A 25,880-nucleotide genomic window follows, 5' to 3' on the forward strand; every position below is an offset into this window, starting at 1 on the left:
AAACGGTGGAATTCCCATGGGAATCACACATTCCCCCATCCAAACACCCCCTTACATGTAGGGTGGCTATCAAGTTGGAGAGACGTGTAGTGTGTAAATATAACAGGGACAGAATCATAACTTAATTTAATATAGGGCGAATCTTTTTAACGGGTTTAAATTTTATATATAATTTTATATTTATTATTTATTTGTTTTAAAAAATATAAGTGACAACGTAAATATGCATGTTAATTCTATCATTTCTATGAAATAACAAATATAAAATTATATATAAAATTAAAATAAATAATTAAAAATGTACGGTTTTAGAATGTGTCAAAGAGATAACTATCACATAATCATAATAAAAACTCTTCGCCCTTTCAAATCTCGAAATTCATCCACGAGTGATATTGTACTAAATATACTAAAATTAAATATAAGATCAAACAACTCCAAATTAATAAATATAATATTGCTTAATTGCTTACTTTTGAAAATTTATACTCAATTGAATTTGGATCACTTTAGTAAATCTCTAACAATCATAGTAGAATGAGCTTACTTTTGTTGTGGAGTTGATGGTTCTATCGTAATATTTTATGATGGAAGAACGAAGACTTTACAACTTATTATATTTTGTTTTGAGAAAGACAAAATCTCTGTAATTTTTAGGGTAACTATACGTTTAGTACCTAAACTATTATTTTTGTTCTATTTAGGTACCTAAACTTTATTTTTTCCAAAATTATATCTAACATTTAGTTTAAGTTTCATTTTGGTACCCCCATCGTTAAAAACTTACTGGTGATATTGATGTGTCACCATAAAATAATGTCACGTTATTATTGAAAAAAAATAAAAAAAATGTCATGTCAATAGTTCTGTTAATTTTTTAAATGACGAGTATCAAATTAAAACTTAAGCTAAACGTTAGATATGGTTTTTAAAAAATAAAGTTTAAGAACTAAAACCAAATAAAAATAATAATTTAGGTACTAAACTTATAGTTTACCCAATGTTTTACGTTCTTATACTAATATAAAAATTAAATTTATAAATCACGACAGGGCCATTGAGGCCCAATATATATATATATATATATATATATATATTGAATAGAAAAGCAGCCTAATAATTAAGTAGTACTAGGCGAAATTACAACGAATATAAGGAAGTTCAGACGCATCTCAGTCTAAAAGATTGTCAATACCGTAAAAATGCTATCAATGATTTTCAGTTTGTCATTGGCGCCATCGTCGAGCTTCGAAAGAAAATCTACAACCCTTTTTATTTAGGGTAAATTACATGTTTAGCACCTAATTTTTCATTTTTCTTAAAAATCATATTTAATGTTTGTTTTTTATTTTATTTTAGTACACTGCTGTTAAAATCTTAATGGACTGGCTCATCAGCATCCGTGCTGTCTGTCGTATCCATCGGTCAATGAAACTCAAATTTTTCAACCCGCACTTCTTAGACCCCCGAATGCGATTTCGGAATTCATTTCAACGAAAAACGCCTATCTCCCAAAATCGACGATGAATTCTTCAATTTCTTGATCCTCCGATCCCCATGATCCACCATCCAATGGACTTAAAACTGGACTATGTTGGTCGACTCGTCATTTTCTCGTGGTTCACCGTTCAGATTGGTCGTCCGTCCATCGGAGCTATGCTACGTCAGCCCATCCGTTAAGTTTTTAACAACAGAAAACTAAAATGAAACAAAAACTAAATAATTTTAAAAACAAAAATCTTAAAACGGATCAAAATTGACAGTTTAAATACTAAAATTAATCAAAATTAATAGTTTAAGTATTAAATGCATAATTTATCCCTTTATTTTTTGCGAGATAAGTTTGAAGTCTACCATCCATAGCCTATCCAACAGATAAAAAATACCTCGAACCAGGAAATGAAAAGACGGATAAGTTTTTTCACATAAATGAAATTATGGAAATAATAGAGGGGTTAGGAAATGATATAGAAGCGTGCCACTTGGTTTATATTGCTTCAATGTTAAAGTGGAGAAAAAGCTCGACGTCAGATTAATGGATAAAGAGTCGATGCTTGATGACAATTTGATATTACGATAAGGGTTTTTTGTTTATTTCAGAATGATTAAATGTTGAATGATTTAAATATTGAATGATTCAGAGACTCTGTATGAATTAGTTCTGAATATGACATGATGTTTGATAATGACTCTGAATCATTCAGAATGTACTTCTGTGCTGAATCATTCAGAATATACTTTCGTGCTAAATCATTCAACACTATTTTGTTGAATCATTCAACACTGAATCATTCAGAGGTGCGAAACAAACACGTTAAATGCTAAACTGATCAACATTCAACGCTGAATAATTATATTAAAAGACAAACAAACAACCCCTAAAATAACAATTCAACACCAGATTCAATGTGACTTGTAAAGCAAAAGATTTATGCCCGACAAAGAGTTTGCAATATAAATTGGCCTTTTCCAAGCTCATAAATCGTTGCCACCCATAGCAACGCTATGCATTTATAGTCTCCCTCATTTAAGTGGTTAGGGTTGTTCATTTCTAAGTTTTCACATAATTAATTGATCAAACTAAATTAGTTCGGTTGAGGAACGATTATTTTTTTAATATTTGATGAACGATTAATTTAATTTAAAATCAGTTAATTAATCGAAAATATTAAATATATTAAATACATATTTTAAACTCAAACTCATTAAGAATTATGACCCAATTTGATCTATGCGTGTTGTTTTATTTATTTAAATTTTAGTTTGTAATTTCATGTTTGCTCAATTTAATCATTAAAAGTATATTTTTATCCTAAATTAGCCCATAATTATTTCTATTTATTGTAATTTACTCCTAATCATATACAATTATAAATTACAATTCAACGTTTATGAAAGGCGAAAAATAATTCATCAAAAAATGACCTAACATAGAGTATGTTCGTACCTGGTACTATCCAACTTGAATTTTATTTATCAATGACACGACTTGATCTGAATGAGACGCGACTTGAAGTACATCCGAACCTGAATTAACATGATATTTAACTAATTTCGATCCGAATCGTTTTGACCGAAATTGATATTGATCTGAACTGAAATTAACCCGAACTGAATCTGATTTCAAATCAATCTAAAAATAAATTGAACCCGAGTTGACACAGATCCAACCTAATTCGAGTCGAACCATCAAATTAACTTGACATAATTTATATATGATTTAACCTAACATGACATGATTCAACTTGAAACCAAAACGATTACATGATCACATTTTACTCCAAACTATTAAAAAAAAAAGAACTAAGGATCATGACCTGAAGTGTGTGAGCCAACTTCTAAAACCTGTCCACACGAAACCGGAATTACTAGTAATCATCGGATCGTTTTTCCTTCAAAACTAGTAATGACTGTGAAACTTATCCAATCAGCACATCTGCCTATGGTCTAGCTTTGCAACTAAGCAACTGTTTTTTTAAATAATGGTTACAAATGTAGAAGTGTACTTATAATTAATGTTCCTACACATCATGATTTATTATAACTAATTTAGTTGGTAACTACTTTTAATGCAATATATATATTTGGTTGGGGCTTAAATCATATAATATATGTTTTCAAGTGTGAAAATGGTTGGTGACCATCAGGGGTTTTAACAACTATTTATTCATTTAAATAAATTATTATATGATTTTTTTTAAAAATGTTCAACTTGTGTTGCTCAATTTTTTTTTTATAATTAACATTATAAACATAAAAATTATAACATAACAATATTATGAATAAAAAAACTTATGAAATTGATTTAGTTGTTTGATGTCTTTAATTTTAAATGAATATTAATGATAATTTTTAGAGGAAGTCGAATGATTCTAAGCTAGATTTGTTGAGTCTAAGACATTTTCTAGTGAAACAGATACATGAATCATGTTTAAGAGGCTAAAAAGAGTGAATTGAAAATTTTGGGACATATTGATCGATGGCGGCATGATCATTGGCAACTAACGACGATGGTCAATGGCAACTGATGATGGAAGACTTTGGTTGAATTTATGGGTCAAAATGATATTTAATCTAAAGTTTAGAAGATAAAATAATATTTATCTAAAGTTTAAGGGTCAGATTAAAAATTAATATATTTTACTAACGTATCACATAATCAAACTAATAAGAATCAACAACTTAATAACCAAAATATAATAATTGACAACATAAATAAACAAAATTTAATAAATCAATAATATAAATAATTAAAACGTAACTTTTTTTATGTTATCCTTTGAGTTTCCAGGTCCGAGTATCGCAAAACGGGCTCTTATTACCAAATGGTTGGGAGTCTTTGAATGTATATTACCTTATATTTACCCATATTTATAAAAAAAATTAACTTTTTTAAATTTAATAAAAAATTGTACAAATATAAAATAAAATGATCAATATGATACTTCACCTTTTTTAAGCTTAGTATAAACATAAATATTCAAACTATACATAATTTTCCATTTAGGTGTTTAAACATTTTTGTCAATTTAGGTGCCTCAATCATGACGCATTTTAAAAAAATTCTTCAACCGCTCAAAATGATACATGTGACACATTTATAAAAATTTTGAAAAAAAATATTATCTTTAAAAAATTATTATTATTATTAAAAAAAATTCTAAAATTTCAAAAAATTCACCCTACCCGTCGGCTGTCCACCACTGCTGTCGTCCACATCGACAACCTACCCATTAACTGTCACCTAACCACTCATCGATCGTCATCAATCTAGCTTCAACCCCCCCTAAATCTCTAAATTTAAATCCTTAAATACAAACCCTAAATCCCTACATTCCAACACTCATCCATCCCAATAGGTGGATGAGTGGTTGAAGGGTGGTCGACGAGTGATTCGATGATCATTGGCGGTGGTGGTAGTCGACATATGAATTAAAAGTCTTGGGTCATCTTATAAAAAATAGGAAAGTTAGATTATTTTTGAAAATGTATGATTTAAAAAAATAAAAGTAATAAAAAATCAAGTTACATGTCAAACACTGATTGATTAACTTATTTTTAAAAGATTTTTAACGGTTGTTACAATGTTAATACCTAAACAATAACATTAGAAATGTTAGACATTTAAATTGAGTAAAAATAATTTAGATACCTAAATAAAAAATATATAATTTAAACACTTATTTCTATATTAAGTTCGTTGGTTGGTACTTAGAGCCCAATGACGAGTTCTCATTTCAAAGAATCCAACGGCCTAGATATATAGAGGTTCTACCCAATGTGACTCGAAAACAAGAGAGCCTCCGCCCGAGACTCGACCCGATCAAAACAATGTTCACCCGATCTGACCCGACCCGAATATATAACTTAGAAAATCGACCGACCCAACCCGAAATAAGAAAAAAATATTTTTATTCAATAAAAATAATGACTTAATTAAAAAATGGTATATAGAGAGGTATTATTGTAATTATTTCTAAATATATGAGGTAAAATTATATATTTTTTCGGGTCAGGTCTGATATTTTTTACCCTAAATTCAAACCTGACCTGAATATTACACTTAAAAAAATCTAACATAACCCGAATCTTTTTTTTTTTTGGAAAAAATCGGCCCGATCCTTGTCACCTTCTTATACTCATTGCATTTCTCTAGCTTTCCTCTGCATTTCAAAGAACCGGCTCCTCTTAACTCTCTGTAAGACTGTAACCCTCACTTCCTTCCCCATCAAACAGGCCTTCGATTTTCAAAAGGTGGTATTTTCCTGACCCTTCAATTAGATCTGCTGGTATCTCTTGATTTTCTTCTAACTTGGTTGTTTTTTTATTATTAGTTTTTCCATGGCTTTGATCTGTTTTATGAATTCCTTCTTCTTCGTTTTTATCGAAATAAAGAAAAACGATCCCATATTAAGCATTTGATTTATTTTTGTGTGTGTTTACTTGAGTCTTATTTGTGGTCATCCAGTTTCTGAGTTGACTTATGCATTTCTTTGGCTGATCTGTTTTGATGATGCTTTAGATTCTAGGTTCTTAATGGGATCTAAGGATGCTTGAATTATGATTTCTGATTAAATTACAAAAGGATTGGCTTCTGTTTTGATTTGACTCAGTATATTTTTGAATGTTTCGTTGCTGGAATTTATGGAAAAGTCTAAGCTTTTTAGTAATTATTTTTCTTTGTAACTTGAATATTGATCCCAAAAGACAATATTTTTTTGTTATAAATTGTAGGTCGTAGAAAATGGCAGATGGCGAAGATATTCAGCCACTTGTTTGTGACAATGGAACTGGAATGGTTAAGGTAAATCATTCGAAAGCTTTCATCTTTGTGGGAATCTTGTGTTTTTTCTCTTAAAATGAATCAAGTATTATGTCAGTTAAGGTTGATGTTTATGCATTTTCATATGATGTAATTCCAATGTACAAATGTTATGTTTTAGGCTGGGTTTGCCGGGGACGATGCTCCCCGTGCCGTATTCCCTAGCATCGTCGGTCGTCCACGTCACACTGGTGTGATGGTTGGCATGGGCCAGAAAGATGCATATGTTGGTGATGAAGCTCAATCAAAGAGAGGTATTTTGACTTTGAAATACCCTATTGAGCATGGTATTGTGAGCAACTGGGATGATATGGAAAAGATTTGGCATCATACCTTCAACAATGAGCTTCGCGTTGCTCCAGAAGAGCACCCTGTTCTCCTTACCGAGGCTCCTCTCAACCCGAAAGCTAATCGCGAGAAAATGACCCAAATTATGTTCGAGACCTTTAATGCCCCTGCTATGTATGTCGCTATTCAGGCAGTGCTCTCACTTTATGCCAGTGGTCGTACAACTGGTAAGCATCATTTAATCGATAAACAATTGATACATTCAGTTTCATCTGTGTTTTCGTATTTCTGAACTTCGAGAAATTGACCTATTGGCTTGATGGTATTGGCTTGAGAACTGAACTCACTGAATGTTTATTGTTGGAGTTGAATTGAATTTAAAGCAGATCATATTTTTTGCTATACAAGAGATTAGGGATGTAACATCTTTCTGCCCTTTTTATGTTAGGTATTGTGATGGACTCCGGAGATGGTGTCAGCCACACAGTCCCAATTTATGAGGGTTATGCTCTCCCACATGCCATTCTTCGTCTCGACTTGGCTGGGCGAGACCTCACCGATTACTTGATGAAAATTTTGACTGAACGTGGATATTCATTCACCACCACAGCTGAACGGGAAATTGTGAGAGACGTTAAGGAAAAGCTCTCATACATTGCTCTTGACTACGAACAGGAGCTGGAGTCCTCGAAAACAAGCTCATCAGTGGAGAAGAGCTACGAATTACCAGATGGTCAGGTTATTACCATCGGTGCTGAACGTTTCCGTTGTCCCGAAGTGCTTTTCCAACCATCCTTGATCGGTATGGAAGCTGCAGGCATCCACGAGACCACATACAACTCCATAATGAAGTGCGATGTGGATATCCGGAAAGATTTGTATGGTAACATTGTCCTTAGCGGTGGTACAACCATGTTCCCAGGAATCGCTGACAGAATGAGCAAAGAGATCTCAGCACTCGCTCCCAGCAGCATGAAGATCAAGGTTGTTGCTCCACCTGAACGGAAGTACAGCGTCTGGATTGGAGGTTCGATCTTGGCTTCCCTCAGCACCTTCCAACAAGTAAGCTACCGTACACCATTGATTCACCTATATGTTCTACGTATAACCGATGTATCAGCATACTGATTTGGTCTAATATTTGGGTTGCAGATGTGGATTGCGAAGGCGGAGTACGACGAATCAGGTCCAGCAATAGTCCACAGGAAATGCTTCTAAATGTATTTGAAAGGGTCAGAGAAAGAAGTAGGGTTTCATTGTTTCTTGATGCACCTTGGAACTTTGCGTTGTTTTAGTAGCTTTGTTATCCATCTATGTTTGTTTTTCATGTTGGAGTGAAACAATCAACTTTGAGACAAAAACACTTTTTTTTATTCTTTCAATTTCAGATGACATTCTTTTACCGTTTACTTTTTACTTGTATTGCTGCCAATTACTTTTTACTCTCTTTTAATACAATATTACCATTGTTTTTATTCATTTGAAACAGTTCTTTTTTTCCCCTTCTAAATTTTATTTATAGTTTTAGACTAGGGATTACATTGGGACTTAATAATCTGTTGACACATGGCATCTTCAGATTGGAGGGATAATTTTTTAAATAAATTAAAATTAGAACTAAATTAATAGAATATGTAAATATTATGGACCAAATGTATAGTTATGTCAATTTTATTTACTGTCACGTTATCATCTTCATAAAATGTTAACAACTAAAATAATTGGGTGGTCTGATTGTCAAAATCAAAACATCGATGGTCAAAATGAAGGGGGCAATAATTGAGTGGTTATCTGTGTAATTTACCCTAAATGCTTTACTTAATTCGATTTATTTAGTTTATTATAATATGAATTAAACTCTCTTTGTGATTCTAGTCCTTTTTTTGGGAGGATTTTGTGATACTTTTTACTTGAATGATACTGGTTAGAGAATTAGATAATATAATTTAAACATTTTAAAAATATTTTTGAATATTCATATGAATAGATGTGATCTTTTGGATTTCAACTCTCTAACATGTCTTTCAAAAGAGGACACTATTTTTGAAATAAAATAATAATACTTGTTATTTTAAAAGTAACCCATCAAAATCTCTTAATTCACGAATCGAATTCACGTAAATATATTCTTGTATATAAAATAAGTCGTTTCCGATGTTCACTTTGTATCTCAAAATAATTACAAATAATTCATTTAATATAATATGTCTTAACCGTTTAATTCTCAATTCGATCTTCGAAATATGCACTTGGTAATCAAAATCACCACAGGATACTCAACATACCATTCATGAAAACATATTTGATACCATGTTTAGAAAGCTAAATTTTATAAAAATGAATTATATACATTTTAATACTAAAAATTATTTAATATCAAATAAAATAATAATTATCATTTCTAGTATAACAATTGATCACTAGGTATTTGTCTAACCTTGTACCCTGTCTGATTTACTTTTTGTTAGGAATAACTCGCATTTATCATTTTAATACTTCACCAGTCGTATTCTCATATGGTGCAACAGACACTAAAAATGCAGGTTGACAAGTAGTTTCTTGGCTAACTCTTATCAACGACATGTTTCCAAGACCTCAGTCCCATTGATCATGTACACAGTTGAGTCTACCGTCTTTCCAAGACATATGAATGTGGTGTTAACTTCATTAGATCGGTCTTAGCTTCTTTGGGTAATTCTAAACCTTGTATAAATTCCCTTATATGTTCTTTGGTAACCTCCCTTCCCCTGGTTAGCTCCTTTAGCTTCTCGTAAGGCTCTGGAACATTGTATCTCCGCATGACCTACGGATCAAGTTAAAACAAAAAGATAAATGAAAATACAGAACAAGATAAATGCATCGATTCAAGCCACTACTGCTTCGCGCTTACAGAAAGATGAACCAAGTATAGAATAAGATAAATGAAGATCGGATGATACATACAGTCTGAATTGGCTCTGCAAGTACCTCCCATGCCTGGTTCAAATCTTCACTTAACCGAGCTTCATTAATCTGAAATTAAAATGGAGCTTAAGAGAGATGGCAGTATGCAGTCAAGCACCCAAAACTCCAGTTTAGAGTAAAATCAACAAGGGCTATTGCATCATAGGTGATATCTAACAGCTAATGAATACATGTCGAAGAAGAAAACATGCTAATGGTCCTTACCACAATTCAGATGTATCATGAATTCCAAATTTTCAAAAATGAATAACCAAATCCAGCACTTGATTATTAAGAACATTCAGCACTAAAATGATCACCATGCAGTTTAAGGAGATTTGGAAATTTTCTGTTATGCAACATACCTGGAGCTTTCCAATTCCTTTTAACGCACTTTTGTAAGCAAGAAGGGAATGACCAAGTCCTCCCCCCATGTTCCTCAAGACAGTAGAATCAGTCAAATCTCGCAGCAAATTCAACACATAGATGTATTTTGTTAAAACAAACTTATTCTATTTACTTATAACCTATCTTTACATGCATAAAAATAAGCAGCTATCCTAAAACAGAAACACCATACCTGCCAACGGAAAATAGGCAACTTCATGCTCAGGTAAGTTAGGTCTTCATTAGCCTTACCAAGATTACCTTCACTGTTTTCAAAATCGATAGGGTTTACTTTATGAGGCATTGTTGATGAGCCAATCTCACCAGCTTTAGTTATCTGCTCCAAATTTTTATCACAAAAAGATAATTAGGTTGGGGTAATAACAATTCTCATAAATTTAAAGTCAACATGCTATATCAAAACAGCCACCTGCTTAAAATATCCTAAAGATATGTAGCCCCATATATCTCTGTCAAAGTCGATCAATATATTGTTAAACCGGATAATTGCATGATAAACTTTTTCCATATAATCATGTGTCTCAATCTGCAAACAAGGAAAAAGCACGTTATCCCAAGTGAAGCACGTAAGCTTATTACATATCATACTACTACAAGGCTAACTAGTCCTTCAACTGGGGTATATATTGTTGCAATCTAAGATGAAGAAGAGCAGGAAACAGACCAGAGTAACGTGGGGATTAAACGTTAATCCAAGAGAAGTCACAAACTCTTCCGCTATTTGAGGCCAGTTTATAGTAGGATATGCAACAAGATGGGCATTGTAATTTCCAACTGCACCAGAAAATTTTCCCATCATCTCAACTTGAGAAATTTCTTGCATTTCTCTGCTTAGCCTAACAGCAAAAATGGCCATCTCCTTTCCCAAGGTTGTAGGTGAAGCTGGCTGAAAGAAACTAACGATTTAGGTGATCGAGTAATAACAGATATCTACAGAGCAAGTAATATTAATAGTTTACGTGCAAATAAAGAAACAACAAAAATATTAACAATCTAGGTATACATGATGCTCTCTATCTTTCTGAGATTAACTCGAGAGTTCAAAGACTGATGCATCAATCAAAAGATTATTTTCCGAGTGGCTACGGCAAATTAAGAGTGAGAAGATTATTTCAAGAATGAAGCACTCTCCTACCTGGCCATGCGTGCGAGAAAGCATAGAAATGCTTGCATGAGCCTTAGCCATCTTACATATTGCCTCGATCAATTTATCCATAGTCGGAAACATGACTTTGGTCATTGCTTCTTTCAACATCAATGCATGGGAAAGGTTGTTTATGTCCTCAGATGTGCAAGCAAAATGGAAAAATTCAAGGACCTAAAAGCAGAGAGAGAATGTTATTTGACCTAAAAAATGGACCACAATTTGTACTGATTAAACAAATTGTTAAAACGAACGAAATTGAGTCAAACAGAAAACGATAGTATGTCGATATATAAACAAAATAGTACATCCCAACCTTGGCAATTTCTGGCTGTAATTGGCATTTCTGTTTCAAGAAGTAGTCAACTGCTTTTACATCATGGTTAGTTACTCTCTCTATTTTTTTAACTTCCAAGGCATCATCCATGCTAAATCCATCAATGAGTCCTTGCAAATAAGACTGAGCTTCTGCACTAAAGCTTGGTACTTCAATGACTTCAGGAATTCGCGAAAGCATCAGCAACCATTTAATCTGACAGAGTATTTATAATCATAAGAATCCTTCTACAAAGCGAAGGGAAAAATACACTAATTCAACAAAAAGTGTGCAGATATCATTTGCTTTCTATGTTGCCTGGAGTTTAATTTTCTTCAGATGGCCTGTTCCTAAAACAAATCCTTATCAGGTGAGTATGATTGTAGAAAATTTGATCATACCCCAATCAAACACTCAACTTGAAGCCAAGTAACACAGTTTGCATTGACAAACTAATTTCTAAAGTAGGCAACAACCAGACCGTGTTACAGGATGTGTGTTACCCTTTGATTCACAGCACCCAAACTTTCACAGTATTTCCCATGAAACTATATCGGTAAGCTTAAGGGTTATCATAGATTAAGTTAACTTAAGTCACAATTTAACTATGCTTTGCCTGAATTAGTATGATCAATTCAACTTCTAAGATGTATATGAATTTGATTGCAAACAATTTGCAAATGGAAAACAATACAAAAAGCCCCAAAGGACAAGTTGGCATATAAAAATTTAAAACTTGTAATAAAATTGCATTACAAATTGAATATATAAAGAGAATCCTGATTAGAAACTTACCTCAGCAAGAACCCTAAAGTAAATAAGCCCATATTCACTCATGTGGGGAGCTAAGTCCTTCACTTTACCTCAATAACGACCATCCAAAGGTGACAATGCAGTTAAAGTTGACAACTCGAACTCACAAGAATTATCTTTAGAAATGCTAACCACCTACAACAAATTAAAGAAATTAGAGCACATACACACATGAAAGATATGTCCTTAAAAAGATATAGAGTCATAGATATCACTTTAGAACCTGAGAAAATTCTGTGTTAAAACTAACGTTTACTACCTTAAAAAGATATATCCTTTCTTTCTTTTTTCCAAAATCCAAACAAAAACAGAGCTCCATCACTAAAAGAAATAAATATTGCAAAATCTAAACCAAGGGGTAAAGAGTAAAACCTGGTTGACACCATGGCTTCTGCTAGAGAAAGTAGAGCTAAGATGAAAGGAAGCATTTGAGAATTGGTGGATGTTTTTAGTATTGCACAAACCAGAGATGCTCCTTAAACTTTGGACTTTGGAGTTTCCTTGGTTGTAAATGGACTAGAAAGGGAATATGGTTTTTGGTTAAAACCCCATAAGAAACCTGACTTCCATCCAGGCCCAATCCTGACTATTTTTTTGCTAGAGGTGAAAATAAAAAATAGATCCTAATATAAAAAAAATTAGGAAATATGTAATATACAAATTTTATTAGTTTTTTATTAAATTTAAAAAATAGTAATTCATTATAATATAAAAGATGTCAAAAAATATATTTAAGAATACAAATACTTATAAAAATATTACATTCGATCATTTTTTATGCAAATAGTATCAACATCAATGTTTTCTAATATAATTTTCTCAATACATAACATATCATTTGATAATAAAAGAACGATATTATTTAGAATTTGAAAATATATAAAATTAAAAGAAATAATTTGTAAATGTGGTTTACCTAGAATTTTAAGAACAATCTTCAATATGATTCAAGCACCATAATTGATAATAAACAATTGTGACTTTACGTGTGAGAGAAATATGATAAATTAAAAAATGAGAATAATAATTTTCAGATGAATCATAAAACATAAAAGAGAAAAGAAGCATACTAATTATACTTAAATTTTATTCTCTCATTAAGTTTTTTAAAAAAATACTGTTAAATTTTTTTATTGATATAAAAAACCGGTAAAAAATTTGGTGAATTGATAGTGGGAATTTGGAAAGACCAAAATTAAAGAGTTCAATTGATTTTTTTTTTATTTTGAGAAAGAAATATTAAATTAGAATTTTATGGAAGAATAATTTATTAATGTTAATATAAAATTCAATAAAGATAATTGACACCTTAATAAATTCATGAGCCCATTATTTTATTGAGTAAATTACGTGTTTAGTACCTAAATTATCAATTTTGGTTATTTTTAGTACCTAGACTTTCAATTTTTTCAAAACCATACGTAAAGTTTAATTTTTGTTTCATTTTAGTACCCGCTGTTAAAAACTTTAGTCTTTTATTTCATTTTAGTACACATTCAAAATTTAACGTTAAGTTTTAATTTTTTTTGAAATTTTAGGTACTAAAACAAACAAAAACTAATAGTTAGGTACTAAACACATTTAGTTTTTAACGAAAGATACTAAAATGAAATGAAAATTAAACATAAGTTATGATTTTGAAAAAACTTAAAAGTTTAAATACCAAAACGGATCAGAAGTAATAGTTTAGGTACTAAATTCATAGATTACTCTATTTTATTTTACAAATTTTAATTTATTATCAAAATATAAAAAGAATATTGTACTAATATTTTTTTATTTTGTGGACCTGGGCGGGCGTCCCTCCTGCCCTGGCCCTGGGCCGGCCTGTTCCACTTCAAGGGAGTAAAGCTTCAAACTGTGGCTGAAGAGCCGGGGCAAAAATAGATGCAGGTCTCTCTGAGGTATAAACCCTAACCTTCAAAACCCAATTAAAATGTGTAAACTAGATCTTTAGTCGTCTAACCATTATTGTATTTATACTTTAGTCGCTGCACTATTTTACTTCTTAAAACCAGTCATTAAATTGGGTCCTGAATTCAATAAATTTAATTATTATTATTTATAAATTATTTTTAATTTATTTTATTTTAATTTTAATTTTAAATAATTTAATAAATTTAATCCTTTAATCCGTTCACCTATGCAGTTAAAAAGTACTTTTACCAAGAGGTGTATACGAGCCGAGTCGAGCTCGAGTCGACTCGAAAACTCTGAAATAAAGCTCGACTCGAAAACTCGCGAGCTTAAAAATTTTAAGCTTGACTCGAACTCGAAATCCTGAACTGAAGCTCGTGAGCAGCTCGAAAAGGCTCGAAATGAAAAAAACCTTAAACTTAACTAGATTGAATCTTCAAACTCAAACTCGAACTTGAACCATAAATACATGAAAATCTTATTGTATTTTTAAAAAAACAACATTTAAATGTTAATATTATTAATAATTTATTTTAAAAAAATAAAATCTTAATATATTATATTTTCGAGTTGCTCACGAGCTTTTCGAGTAGAGTATCAAGTAGCTTGTTTCGGCTCGTTAAGAATTCGATTCGAGCTCGAGTCGAGTCCATTCGATCCGAGTATTTATCGAGCCTTGACCGAGTCAATCTCGAGTAACTCACGATCTATCTCGTCTCATTTACAGCCATACTTTTACCACCAAAAGCGCTTAAAAGCAGTGCTCAACATGTTAAAATTAAACAAATAAGTGATTTTCTACAGCATTTAATAGAAATGACTATCTAGCTCAGTTGGTAAAGCACAAGGTTCTTAAAAATTGAGGTCGTGGAATCGAGTTCCACAGAGGGTATTTCATAATTCGTAGGTCTTATACGGAAGTTGCTCTCAACCTGGTATTAAGGGCAACCTACTAACTTACCTCCCTCTTACCCCATTACATATGGAAACAAAAGACAATCATTTTTTCTACAGCACATAACAGTGTCACCGGAAAAATTTAAAAAATATAACTTTTGGGCTTTTAGAAATTATGTTTGATATTAATTGACATATATACCCTTTGTAATTTATGAACCCAACAACATGATATTTGCTCAGGGAAAGTCTAAAAAATTAACATAATTTTAGACTAAAAAACGACGGAAATAAACACAATAAAAATATTATAAAAATATAATATTTTAGGTTAGACACAACTAAGAATGTTACTTTATTCTTAATATTTTTGAATTAAACTTAAAATGTTACGAACAATATAACATTTTTTGGATGTCATCCAAAAAACTTATGAAAAAGTAATAAATTAGATTCAACCGATGATATTACGAAGAATGCAATATTTTATGTTGTACCCATTAACGATTGCTCTGCATGAAAAAGAAAATACTCTATAAGATTTCATATCATTTGTTGATTTTTTTCCCTATATATATCAACTGTTGAATAACACAGTAAAGAGAAAATTTCAGAATTTAATTGTTGCCCTCCTTTCTATTTTGACCCATTCTCATATTTTTCTTGATATTTTCATAAATGGGTTTTATATTTTTAATGTTTGTCAAGATGAATGATATTTAATTCTAAGTTTCTTTGATATTACAATGTTTTGTAAATTATATATTTTTCATTTTTTTAGGTCCTACTTCCTAATTTGATGGGTAATATCACATGAGCTGGCCATTGTTTTTTCTTTTGTTTTTGATCTGCTCCTGCTTTCCTTTGTATAGTGATCCAATCATTTGCTTGTGCTGTAATTCTGTTATAATGATTATTAACTCGTTGCATGTATTTATAATTTATAGTTTTATGAAAGAAATATCTCATATATATATATATATATATATATATATTAATAATAAATTATTAAAATATATATTATATATTATAAATTGAAATCTTTTATATATTTAAATTAATGAAATTAAATATTATGACGAAATGTCTAAAACAAACATTTTATTTTATATTTTTAAAGTGGGAAAGAGGCCACCAGGCCAGTACAAAGGATTTATGTCTCAAGAAAGAGGGGCCATGCAGATCTCTTTGCATGTGGTTAGCAACTCCAGGCAGGGGGTTCGTGATAATGCAGGGGTTATATATATTGAATACAAGATAATTTATGTTAAAGAGTCGTAACCCTCAACAATAAAAGTTCATATTCATGCATACTCTTGCTCAAATCCTAAATTTCAATGAATAAGAATAATTTTTTAATCATTAAAATCATTTGATTCGTGCTTACTTTAACGTTTGAATTTAATTGAATTAAAATCCAATCGACACGTTCTTTTAGCTACCTTTTCTCTCTCCAACCCTTGTCTACTCAACAATTAAAGTACCATGATTTTTCCTTCATTTTCCTTCCACATTTCCTTTCCATCAGATTCTTTTTTTTTTTTCGCAAACCAAACAAAGAAACTTATTTTCCCCCTCTATTTTCATTAGTATTAAGTATCCAAATAATCATCTCTTTTGTTCAGTTGGGCTTTACTTTGCCCAACCATCTTTCATTATTTTCCTTTTTCCCCTTCACTATATTGCTTTGTTTTTTATATAAACTCTAAGTTGCGAGCATGGTTTGTTTACAATTCTCCAACAATTTCAGCTTGTTTTACTTTAATAAAGAATAAAAAAAATCCCCCAAGAACTTTCCCGCCTTGTTATTTTTCAAGATCTTTTGGATTCTGATTTTGATGCTCTCTTAAGCATCTTTCATATTTCTTTCATGTTAAAATTGCTGTTTTTTTAGTTCTGATTTTCCTTTCTTTTTCTTCCTTATGGAAGCTCTGTTTGCAACTTCTTTTATGTCAAATTTAGGTTTGTTTGATCAAGATATTAGGAAAATCCCATATTGGACCAAGGAAGAAAACAAAAGATTCGAGAGTGCTTTAGCAATATATGGTGAAGATGTTCCTGATAGATGGATAAAAGTTGCAGCAATGATTCCAGGCAAAACTGTTTCAGATGTGATTAAACAGTACAGAGAATTGGAAGAAGATGTTTTTGATATTGACTGTGGAAGGGTCCCCATTCCAGGTTACCTTACCTCATCTTTTACATCAGAAATGGTGAATCATCATGAGTTTGATGCTTACAGGAAGAGATCCACTGGGGCTAAAGGGCCTGATCATGAGAGGAAGAAAGGGGTTCCATGGACTGAGGAAGAACACAGGTAACTTCCCTTGAAAAAAAAACATACTTTGATGATTTTAAGTTACAGAGTGTTTGTTTAGTGAGAAAAAGTTGTAACCATTGTTTCCATGATGATGATGGTATAGGAGGTTTCTGATGGGACTAATGAAGTATGGTAAAGGGGACTGGAGAAATATATCAAAGAACTTTGTGATTTCCAAGACTCCAACACAAGTTGCTAGCCATGCTCAAAAGTACTATCAGAGGCAGGTCTCAGGAGGGAAAGATAAGAAGAGACCAAGCATCCATGATATAACAACACTCAATATCACCGCCAACACTGTTTTTTCACAGGATCAATCTACTCATGCTCTTGCATTGAAGCAAAAGCTGTCCAGCATTCAAAAATGGGACCATAACGATAATGTTTCGGCTACGGCTTTGGAAGGGGACTGGTTTACATCATCTGAGCAGTACCAGACTAGTATGTATGGAGCTCAAAGCTCAGTGTTTTGAATATGAAATGTATGGACGGTTGTTGTCTCTTTTGCCTCAAAATGTTTCAATTTCAAATCTAATAGTGTGTTGCCAAAGGGTTTCCCAAATGCTGTTTTTCATCATCTTGTTTATTACAGAATGATGGAATCATGTACTAAACACCAGTGACCAAATCTTTCTCGCTCTTCATTTTTCTTGAAGTATTATACACGTGTCGGACAAATATTCGTATCCGGTATTTACACCCGAATCGTCTAACTAATGTATGAGTTGAGCATCGCTGCCATGTCAGTCGATAATGTGGTCTAGTTGGCTGAATCACTTGGCACTGTCCCTTCCCCGAATCTGATTGCTTAGCAAGGGTTAGAGGACCCTTTTTTCCGGTCATTGTTTCACCTTAATGGATCCAATATGGCCAAGTTGACCATAGCTTAATTGCAGCCATCATTTAGTCGAAGCTGAGCATGCATTCCACTTATGCTTCAACACTGCCATAGACCATAGAATATTAGCAATATGCAATGTGATTTACATTTTTAAAATCACAATCTTTCAAGTTTCAAGCTAAGTTGAGTCAAGTTCAAATTTTAACTTTTCGAATTGAGTTGAACTCGACAAAACTCAAATTTGACTCAATTTGTTCACATCCATAACAACACCCACCTTATTCGATTTGAATTAATATGATAGTGTCATATTCATGGAGATTATATATGTCACAAATTTCACATTTATATTATATTAAAATATAGAAATTTTAAATTTCAACCAATCTAAATTGATACAAAATTTTTTATATCGACGTCTAACATGGCTCGTGAATAGATAACAAATGTCCAATCTATCTCCGTTGGGTAGCAAATAGGCATGCGAAAAATGAGGAAAAGAAAGCTTATGACTGTATTTGTTTCATTTCTCAGTTTGGCGTTGTGGGATGGATCCACCCCCACCATTGTTGCAGTTGTAACTATATGATGAAATGGCCACCAAATTACTAGTGTTCCAAAATCCACAAAGCAAACATGATGATTATGTTAGAACCGAATCATAATAAATATGAAAATAACCAGAATTTAATCATATCAAATTATCAATAATAAATTATTATATTTACAAAAGCGTACTTGAATCTATTGTTGGAGATTAACTAGAAGGTTGATATATTTGAATGTTTCTTTGGTTGTAATCTGCCAAGAAGATAAAATTCCCTTTACATAACTGATTTAATAATCATTTAATTGATTATGTTATTATTTGTACTTATAACTCTGTCCCTCATCAAATTATAAATACAACTTAATAATATCTACACTTTTATTTCCATTATACTTATAATACATTATGATTTTATAACATAATTGATCACTTAATTTATGTTTTATTTTATGATAACAATATATATTAAAAGTATGTGTCATAATTATGAATTTTTTTGGTACAAACGAAGTGACTATGTATAATAGTCTACCATCTTACAACATAGTCTCCTTCTAAATCCCTTTTTAACAACTCTATTATCTCTTCTGAGAATGTGAACTCCCCCTCTTTCTCAAAAGTCATATTAGCAAGACGATCGACACATCGGTTCCTCTCTCTACATATATGTCTAATATCCAATATTCATCCCTCTTTTCTTAGATCTTCACAGTCTCTATAAATCATTTCTTTTTTAATATCATCAACCCTCTCCTTGTCAAGGGATTCGATTACCCATTTTGTGTCAGCTTCCACAATGAATTTGTTTACTCTCTATTCTTTGGCGAGCACGAGGCCCTGCCATACCCCATAATTATAAATTTTAATCCAACATATTAACCTCAAATATTCGTATTACCCCATCCTCATTTTTCTAAAATATTTATGTTCTAAATATTTTTAAGTATAGATATAAAAATGTGATTTTTTAGACTTCAAAGGCACTTCATTTAAATGAACTTTTTTATATAAAAGAATCAATATGTTTGTGTACATATCAAATGTAATTAACGTAATTTATTAAGCGAACTCAGTAGTAAAAGGAATGTTGTTTTCTTTAAAAGTTTCAAGTTCGAACAATTACACATACAAGATACATGCGCGTTGTTAATGGTTAATAAAATGTAATTAACGTAACTTTATATTATATTATTAATTTAATGGAGGATCAGCCTTTGTTTTGCAAGTTGCACATGAAAGTAGTGTTTCCAACTCTATTCTAAACATGATCAAACCCTTTTGAGAAGGTTACACTATTTCCTTTCTTTGGCCATCTTTCTTTTAATTTCCACAAAGAAAATACGTTAAAAATCACACTTTAGCAATCACACAATGATCAACCTTTAAAATCCCCTAAAGAACTTCATTACAACATCATGATGTATCTCCTTTATATATTAGGATCATTATCCACTCACACAATATAAAATCTTTTAATTTTACATATATTTAAGAAAGTTGGATGGGTGAAAATAGATTATTGAGATTGACTCATTTTTTTTCCAGTGAATATATTCTCATTTCCTACTGTTAATCTCAACCATCTATTTTCACTCATCCAAATGTCCTAAACATGTGTAAAACTAAAAGAGTTTTACATTGTGTAATATGATCATGTCCCATATATATATATAGAAAGAGGGACAAATGCATGATTTTATGTTAGGAGGGACAAACTTATAAAATTTTAGTAAGAGACGAACTTATAAAATTTTAAGGGGATGAAAATAAATTTTCAATAAATAATACATAAAACATCTAAAATGTATGATGATTTTAAATTATTAGGGAGACGACTGCCCCCACCCCTCAATCCATATATATATATATAACATAGTAGTCTATTTTTTGGGGGTGATATTTGGCTTTAGACTACTTTTTGTCGTTAGATTCCATACAGTATGATACAATTTTGTTGATGTTATCGACCATATAAAATTGTATTTATATACATGGCTTAGTATAATTTGGACCATGTTATATACTTGAATTCAAGTACACAAATATGTTTAATTTTTATGTCAAAAGTGTCATTCAAATATGTTTTCGAGGTATTGCAAGTAATCTGCTTCTAGGATGTAGAAATAAGGTTTAGGGTTTAGAGTTTTAGAAAGGAGTGAATTTGTTGAGACGATGTATTTGATTATGCACATGAGAAACAAACTTCTTGACACGGTGTGTTTGACATTGCAATGGGAAAGAATCTAATATTTTTAGGAGTTGGATACTCTGTAGGCGAGACACTATGGTTCTCGAGGTCTTTCAAGTAATCTATTCCCATTGGTTGTAAAAATAGGGTTTAAGGTTTTAAGATGGAACAATTTTTTTAAGACAGCGTGTTTGATCGTGCACATGATACTTGGAAACAAACTTGTTGACATGGTTTGTTTGACCATGCAATGGGAAAGAATATAATACTTTGAGGAGTTGAATACTGTGTCAGTGAGAGGTCTTGCAAGTAATCTGCTTCTATTGGTTGTAGAAATAGCAGGGATTCTGAGGTCTTTAAGCTTTGATTGACCATATACATTAGTTCCACAAGACGTGTAAACTTTTGGAAAATCTAAGCAACAAAGGACAGACAACAGAGGCAATGAACCAATCCTTTACACTTGAACAAGGTACTATAAACAGTGTAGGCAGCAAGCACACGAAATCACACTCTCTAATTTCAATTATTCAGGAAAATTCAAGCTAAAGGAATCCTCTGATGCAAGGTCACGAATATAATCAAATCCTAATACACCAAATAAAAAAAGCATAAATGACAATACCAAGATAAGCAAACAAGGAATCATTTACAGGGCCACTGAAGGGTGAAGAGCCTTCAGGGCTCCAGCAACTGTAACAGCAATTAGAAGGGGGAAAATGGTTCCCAATTTATTTATAAAATATATATTTAAGTCTAGTGGTTTTTATTATTGATAAATAAAACTATTATATTATTAAATAAAAATTTAATTTAATTTTAAGAAAAATAAAAATATATATATATTTAATTCAACATTAATAATGGGAATTGCATTTTTATCCAAATTATGGTTCTTACTTCCTTTAAAAAAATAGCTATTCCATTGAAGAGCAAGCCCGCCACTTGGAATGGGGACTTAAATTTCAAGTGAAATACACAGATCTTTGGACGAGATGAGCAGCTGATCAAACAAGTCTTATTTGATAAAATTATAAACGGAAACCATATCGACAGGTTGAGATGGCCGAGTTGGTCTAAGGCGCCAGATTAAGGTTCTGGTCCGAAAGGGCGTGGGTTCAAATCCCACTCTCAACAATTGGGTTTTCGTGATTTTGTTCAAAACCCATAATAAGACAGATCCACAAGGCTACGGATTTGACTCTGTTGTAGGAATGATAACAACAAAGGGTCACTTGTCTAAATACAGACATGACTTCTCAGCAAATAAATTGCAAATGAAGCCTCCAAATATAACTTAATTATACAAATTAAAATCTAAATTAAAAAAAATTGAACAAATTTAAACAAAATACAATCCTAACCAAACTAAATATTTTGTGTGATAAACAAAAACATTGTTTTGTGATTCTACCTGAGTTGGGCATCTTTGGATTAACAAGCATTCGTCTTATGTGTCCATCTTTTTAAAGACACGTGCTCTACAGAGTTCATCAAACATATCATCTAGGCGTGAGATGAGATGTTTATACTTGATTCTCCATCACTTGATTCTCCAACTTCTATGTCTCTTCGGAATTGAAACGATACGCAAATCGGTTTGAAGTGGAAGAACATAGAATTAGATCAATTTGATGTTCTATGTCCTTCAATGGTGGCAAACCTTTAGGTGGATCATCTAAAACATCATAATATTTATGCATAGGGGTGAGCGTTAGATCTAGTCGAGTAAAAATATTCGAGTTATTCAAGTTGACGAGTCATATTTTGTAACTCAAACTTGATTTGAAATTTTTTAGTTGAGTTGAGTTTATAAAATTCGATTCGAATCGAGTTGTTCGAATTTCTATTTAAATTTAATTATAAATATTTATAATATTATAATACTATTTGATTCTAATTTAAATGACTTTCTATATATATATATATATATATATACTCTTCATAATTTTTACACGCACGCGCGCACACGCAAATATTTGCCTTGTCTTGGAAACACGTGTATGAATCATTTTTGGGGTTTTATGGATGATTTTCTTCGTTGTGCCATTTGATGTTGAAGTTTACTCTTTTCCTGTATGCTTCTATTTGATTTGTATATGTTCTCATCCCAAACTGAGGTTTCGTTAGAGAATTTCCTCCAAAACATTCTTGGACGCTCAGACCGATAAAGGTATAACAGCTAGGTGCCTTCCCAAACATCTCCTTCAATCATGTTTTGATATTTCTTATTAGCATCATGGATTGGGTTGTTACGAATGCTCACACCTAAGTTTGACTAACGTTGGTTTCATGTTTCCTTTTCATGTTAACCCTGTAAACACAAACACACTACAAGTGATTGTGTGAAACAGCCTAAACACGAATATATGTGAATCGAGTGTGTTGTTTTATTATACAATTTCATGCTTATTAAACTTGTTGTTTCCGTATCGTGTTGGAATTTAGGTCAACAATGTGGGAACAAACATCAGGATGCCAACAATTGAGTACTCTTCCGAAGAGTATTCAAAGCTGATTTCTACAAACTATGAATCTTCATTCCATTTATGCCAACTTGCGCATCCTCTTCTAAAAGAATCTGGAAAAGGAAGCATTGTGTTCATTTCATCTGTTGCAGGTCTGCTCCGTGTTGGCTCTGGATCCATTTATGCACCAACTAAAGGTAAGTTATCTTCTTAATTGACCCTTTGATATTCATCATTCAAACTTGTACTATTTGTGCAGATAACAAATTTGATCATCCTAATCCTAATCCACATCCATTATCCTTTTATTTATAAAATGCAGATACTTTTCAAATAAACTTAACCCTACTTAATTCTGATATTTAACAGAATATATATATATATATATATTGGAGTATCATACCCTCAGCCCATGTTCGAATATTGTCTCGTATTTGTTGTTTGGCAGCTGCTATTAATCAACTTACAAAAGACCTGGCTTGTGAGTGGACAAAGGATAATACAGGACCAATTCTGTTGCTCCCTGGTACATCAGAACCTCACTTGTTGAACATGTAAGATTTCCCATTTCTTGTTCTAGTTTTTCCCATTTATCATCATTTTATAGGATTTCTTTATATGCTTTGCATCACATTTTAATTATTTCTTCATATTATGCTTATCTCTTGGTCGGGCCATTATTAGAATAGTAATTTGGATGGCATCGTTCTGGCTTGAATTACCTTGTCCAAAGCTAGACTTGGAAGCATAATCCGATCTTCTGATGGATCTGAGTCTAACAAATTTGTCGTGTTAAACAAAAAGTAATAAAGATGAAAATGCTCAATCACATGGGTTTTTCTAAAGATGATCTCTTGTTGATGAAGGATTTAAAATCATTTTGAACCCACTTTGGGTCCTTTACCTTTATAATTCAGCACTACTCTCCCTCTAACTTCACCTCCTAAAAAGCCCTTTTACCAAGCCTAAATAGGCCCAATTCCTACTCAAATATGGCCCAACATGCCTCAAGGGTCCAATTAAAATATTAAGCCGGCCCAAAATCATCCCATCCATTAAAATGGATACCAAGAACCCTCGACAAGACCTTTGATAAGACCTGATGAACCCAAAAGATTTTTTAGGATTAAATCTGTGGAAAGTATTATCCTGCGCAGCTTTAATATATTGTTAAGAAAATATTTTATTGGTTTTATTATTATTTTTTAATAAAATTGGTAAAATGTTATCTAAAATATTATTATTTTTATTTAAAATATTAATATTTTTTAATATTTTTAATAAAGTTTTCAATAATAATAAAACCAGTAAAAAATAACAAAACTGGTAGCGTTTTACCGGATATACTAACAAAACCGATAAAACATCTAATAATAATAAATTTGCAGAAAAAATAATATTTCTGATAATTTTTTATCAATTTTGTTAAAAAAATAATAATAAAACCGGTAACAATTTTTTTAGATGTATATTATGGGTGCATTACTTCATTGGTCTGTACATAGTACCTGACACAAATATGTAAAGAGTCGATATATAATTCCCAATAACAGGCAGAAGGGAGACTTCTTCTCGGACTCTTGAACATCCTCATGCTAACTTTCCTTCCATACCCATGTCATCAATACTACCGGTCTATTAATGTCCGATAATCGACAACTGCTTTCCGTCCAAATCAGAAGGGTAAACCGCCAACAACCGACATAACCCATTATTTCCATCAACAATGCCCATTTGATAATTTCCTGCTGCTCCAAAAACATACATCTGATGTTGATGAAATTACCAATGACTAATTCAATTCAGTCAAATATTCTGTCACTGTTTTCCTTTTTTTATAATTATTGATATAAAATTCAGATTTAAAGTTAGATATGAATATGTATTTGACACGAGTACCTGTAATTCTTAATACCTATGATATATTTTTTCATATGAGAACATGATCTTTTAAGGACTCTTTAAATGCATGGAAAAACTTGAAAATAATCGAATACGTTCATGTTAGACAAATACTCATACCCAATGCTTAAATCCGAATTTGAGTAACATAAACATCAACTGTGAATCTGACAGGTTATCAAAGACTGAATATTAATGCTTGCTTTTTGTTGTTGTTGTTTATGTGTGTTTGAAGTTGCTTGAAAAGAAAGAATTCTTGGAAAAAGTAGTATCTCGGACACTACTTGAACGTGTTGGTGAACCAGAAGAAGTGTCATTTGTGGTGGCATTTCTTTGCCTTCCAGCTTCTTCTTACATCACTGGGCAGATTATTTCTGTTGATGGAGGATTCACAGTTAATGGCTTCAATCCTTGCATGAGATTGGATTAAACTAATCTTCCAACCTTAATAATCTTTTATCGTCTTGAATGTGGGTCGTCCTCGGTTTCTAATGGTACGATAATAATTTTGCTGTTGATTATATGTTATTTGGACCTGGATATTGGTGTTCTATACGAGCTTA

At 31.8% G+C, this 25,880-nt stretch overlaps 2 protein-coding genes, 1 non-coding gene and 2 pseudogenes across 4 annotated transcripts; 4 read left to right on the forward strand and 1 right to left on the reverse strand.

The window, feature by feature from the left end:
• The first annotated feature begins 5,625 nt into the window (after positions 1-5,625).
• On the forward strand, positions 5,626-8,026 carry LOC120205367 (actin-like). Of its 2 annotated transcripts, none has more exons than XM_039205262.1 (5): positions 5,626-5,789; positions 6,235-6,304; positions 6,444-6,837; positions 7,059-7,672; positions 7,763-8,026. In XM_039205262.1, the coding sequence occupies exons 2-5, from the start codon at positions 6,245-6,247 to the stop codon at positions 7,826-7,828; spliced, it is 1,134 nt and encodes a 377-aa protein (XP_039061193.1). In that variant the 5' UTR covers positions 5,626-5,789; positions 6,235-6,244; the 3' UTR covers positions 7,829-8,026. The 2 variants fall into 2 exon arrangements, with proteins under 2 accessions (XP_039061193.1, XP_039061192.1); XM_039205261.1 differs by having other exon boundaries at positions 5,626-5,754.
• A 1,038-nt stretch (positions 8,027-9,064) lies between these two features.
• Positions 9,065-12,737, reverse strand: LOC120205368 (annotated as a pseudogene).
• Positions 12,738-16,879: 4,142 nt separating this feature from the next.
• Positions 16,880-17,841, forward strand: LOC120205359 (transcription factor DIVARICATA-like). The gene is made up of 2 exons (XM_039205250.1): positions 16,880-17,365; positions 17,472-17,841. Exons 1-2 carry the CDS (start codon positions 16,971-16,973, stop codon positions 17,839-17,841), a joined length of 765 nt encoding a protein of 254 aa, XP_039061181.1. The 5' UTR covers positions 16,880-16,970.
• A 4,162-nt stretch (positions 17,842-22,003) lies between these two features.
• TRNAL-AAG lies at positions 22,004-22,084 on the forward strand. The gene has a single exon. It is a non-coding gene; the product is annotated as a tRNA-Leu (tRNA).
• Positions 22,085-23,394: 1,310 nt separating this feature from the next.
• Positions 23,395-25,776, forward strand: LOC120205353 (annotated as a pseudogene).
• The last annotated feature ends 104 nt before the right edge of the window (positions 25,777-25,880 follow it).

This window comes from Hibiscus syriacus, unplaced genomic scaffold, assembly GCF_006381635.1.
Source record: "Hibiscus syriacus cultivar Baekdansim isolate YM2019G1 unplaced genomic scaffold, ASM638163v2 tig00012374_pilon, whole genome shotgun sequence".
Lineage (NCBI taxonomy): Eukaryota > Viridiplantae > Streptophyta > Magnoliopsida > Malvales > Malvaceae > Hibiscus > Hibiscus syriacus.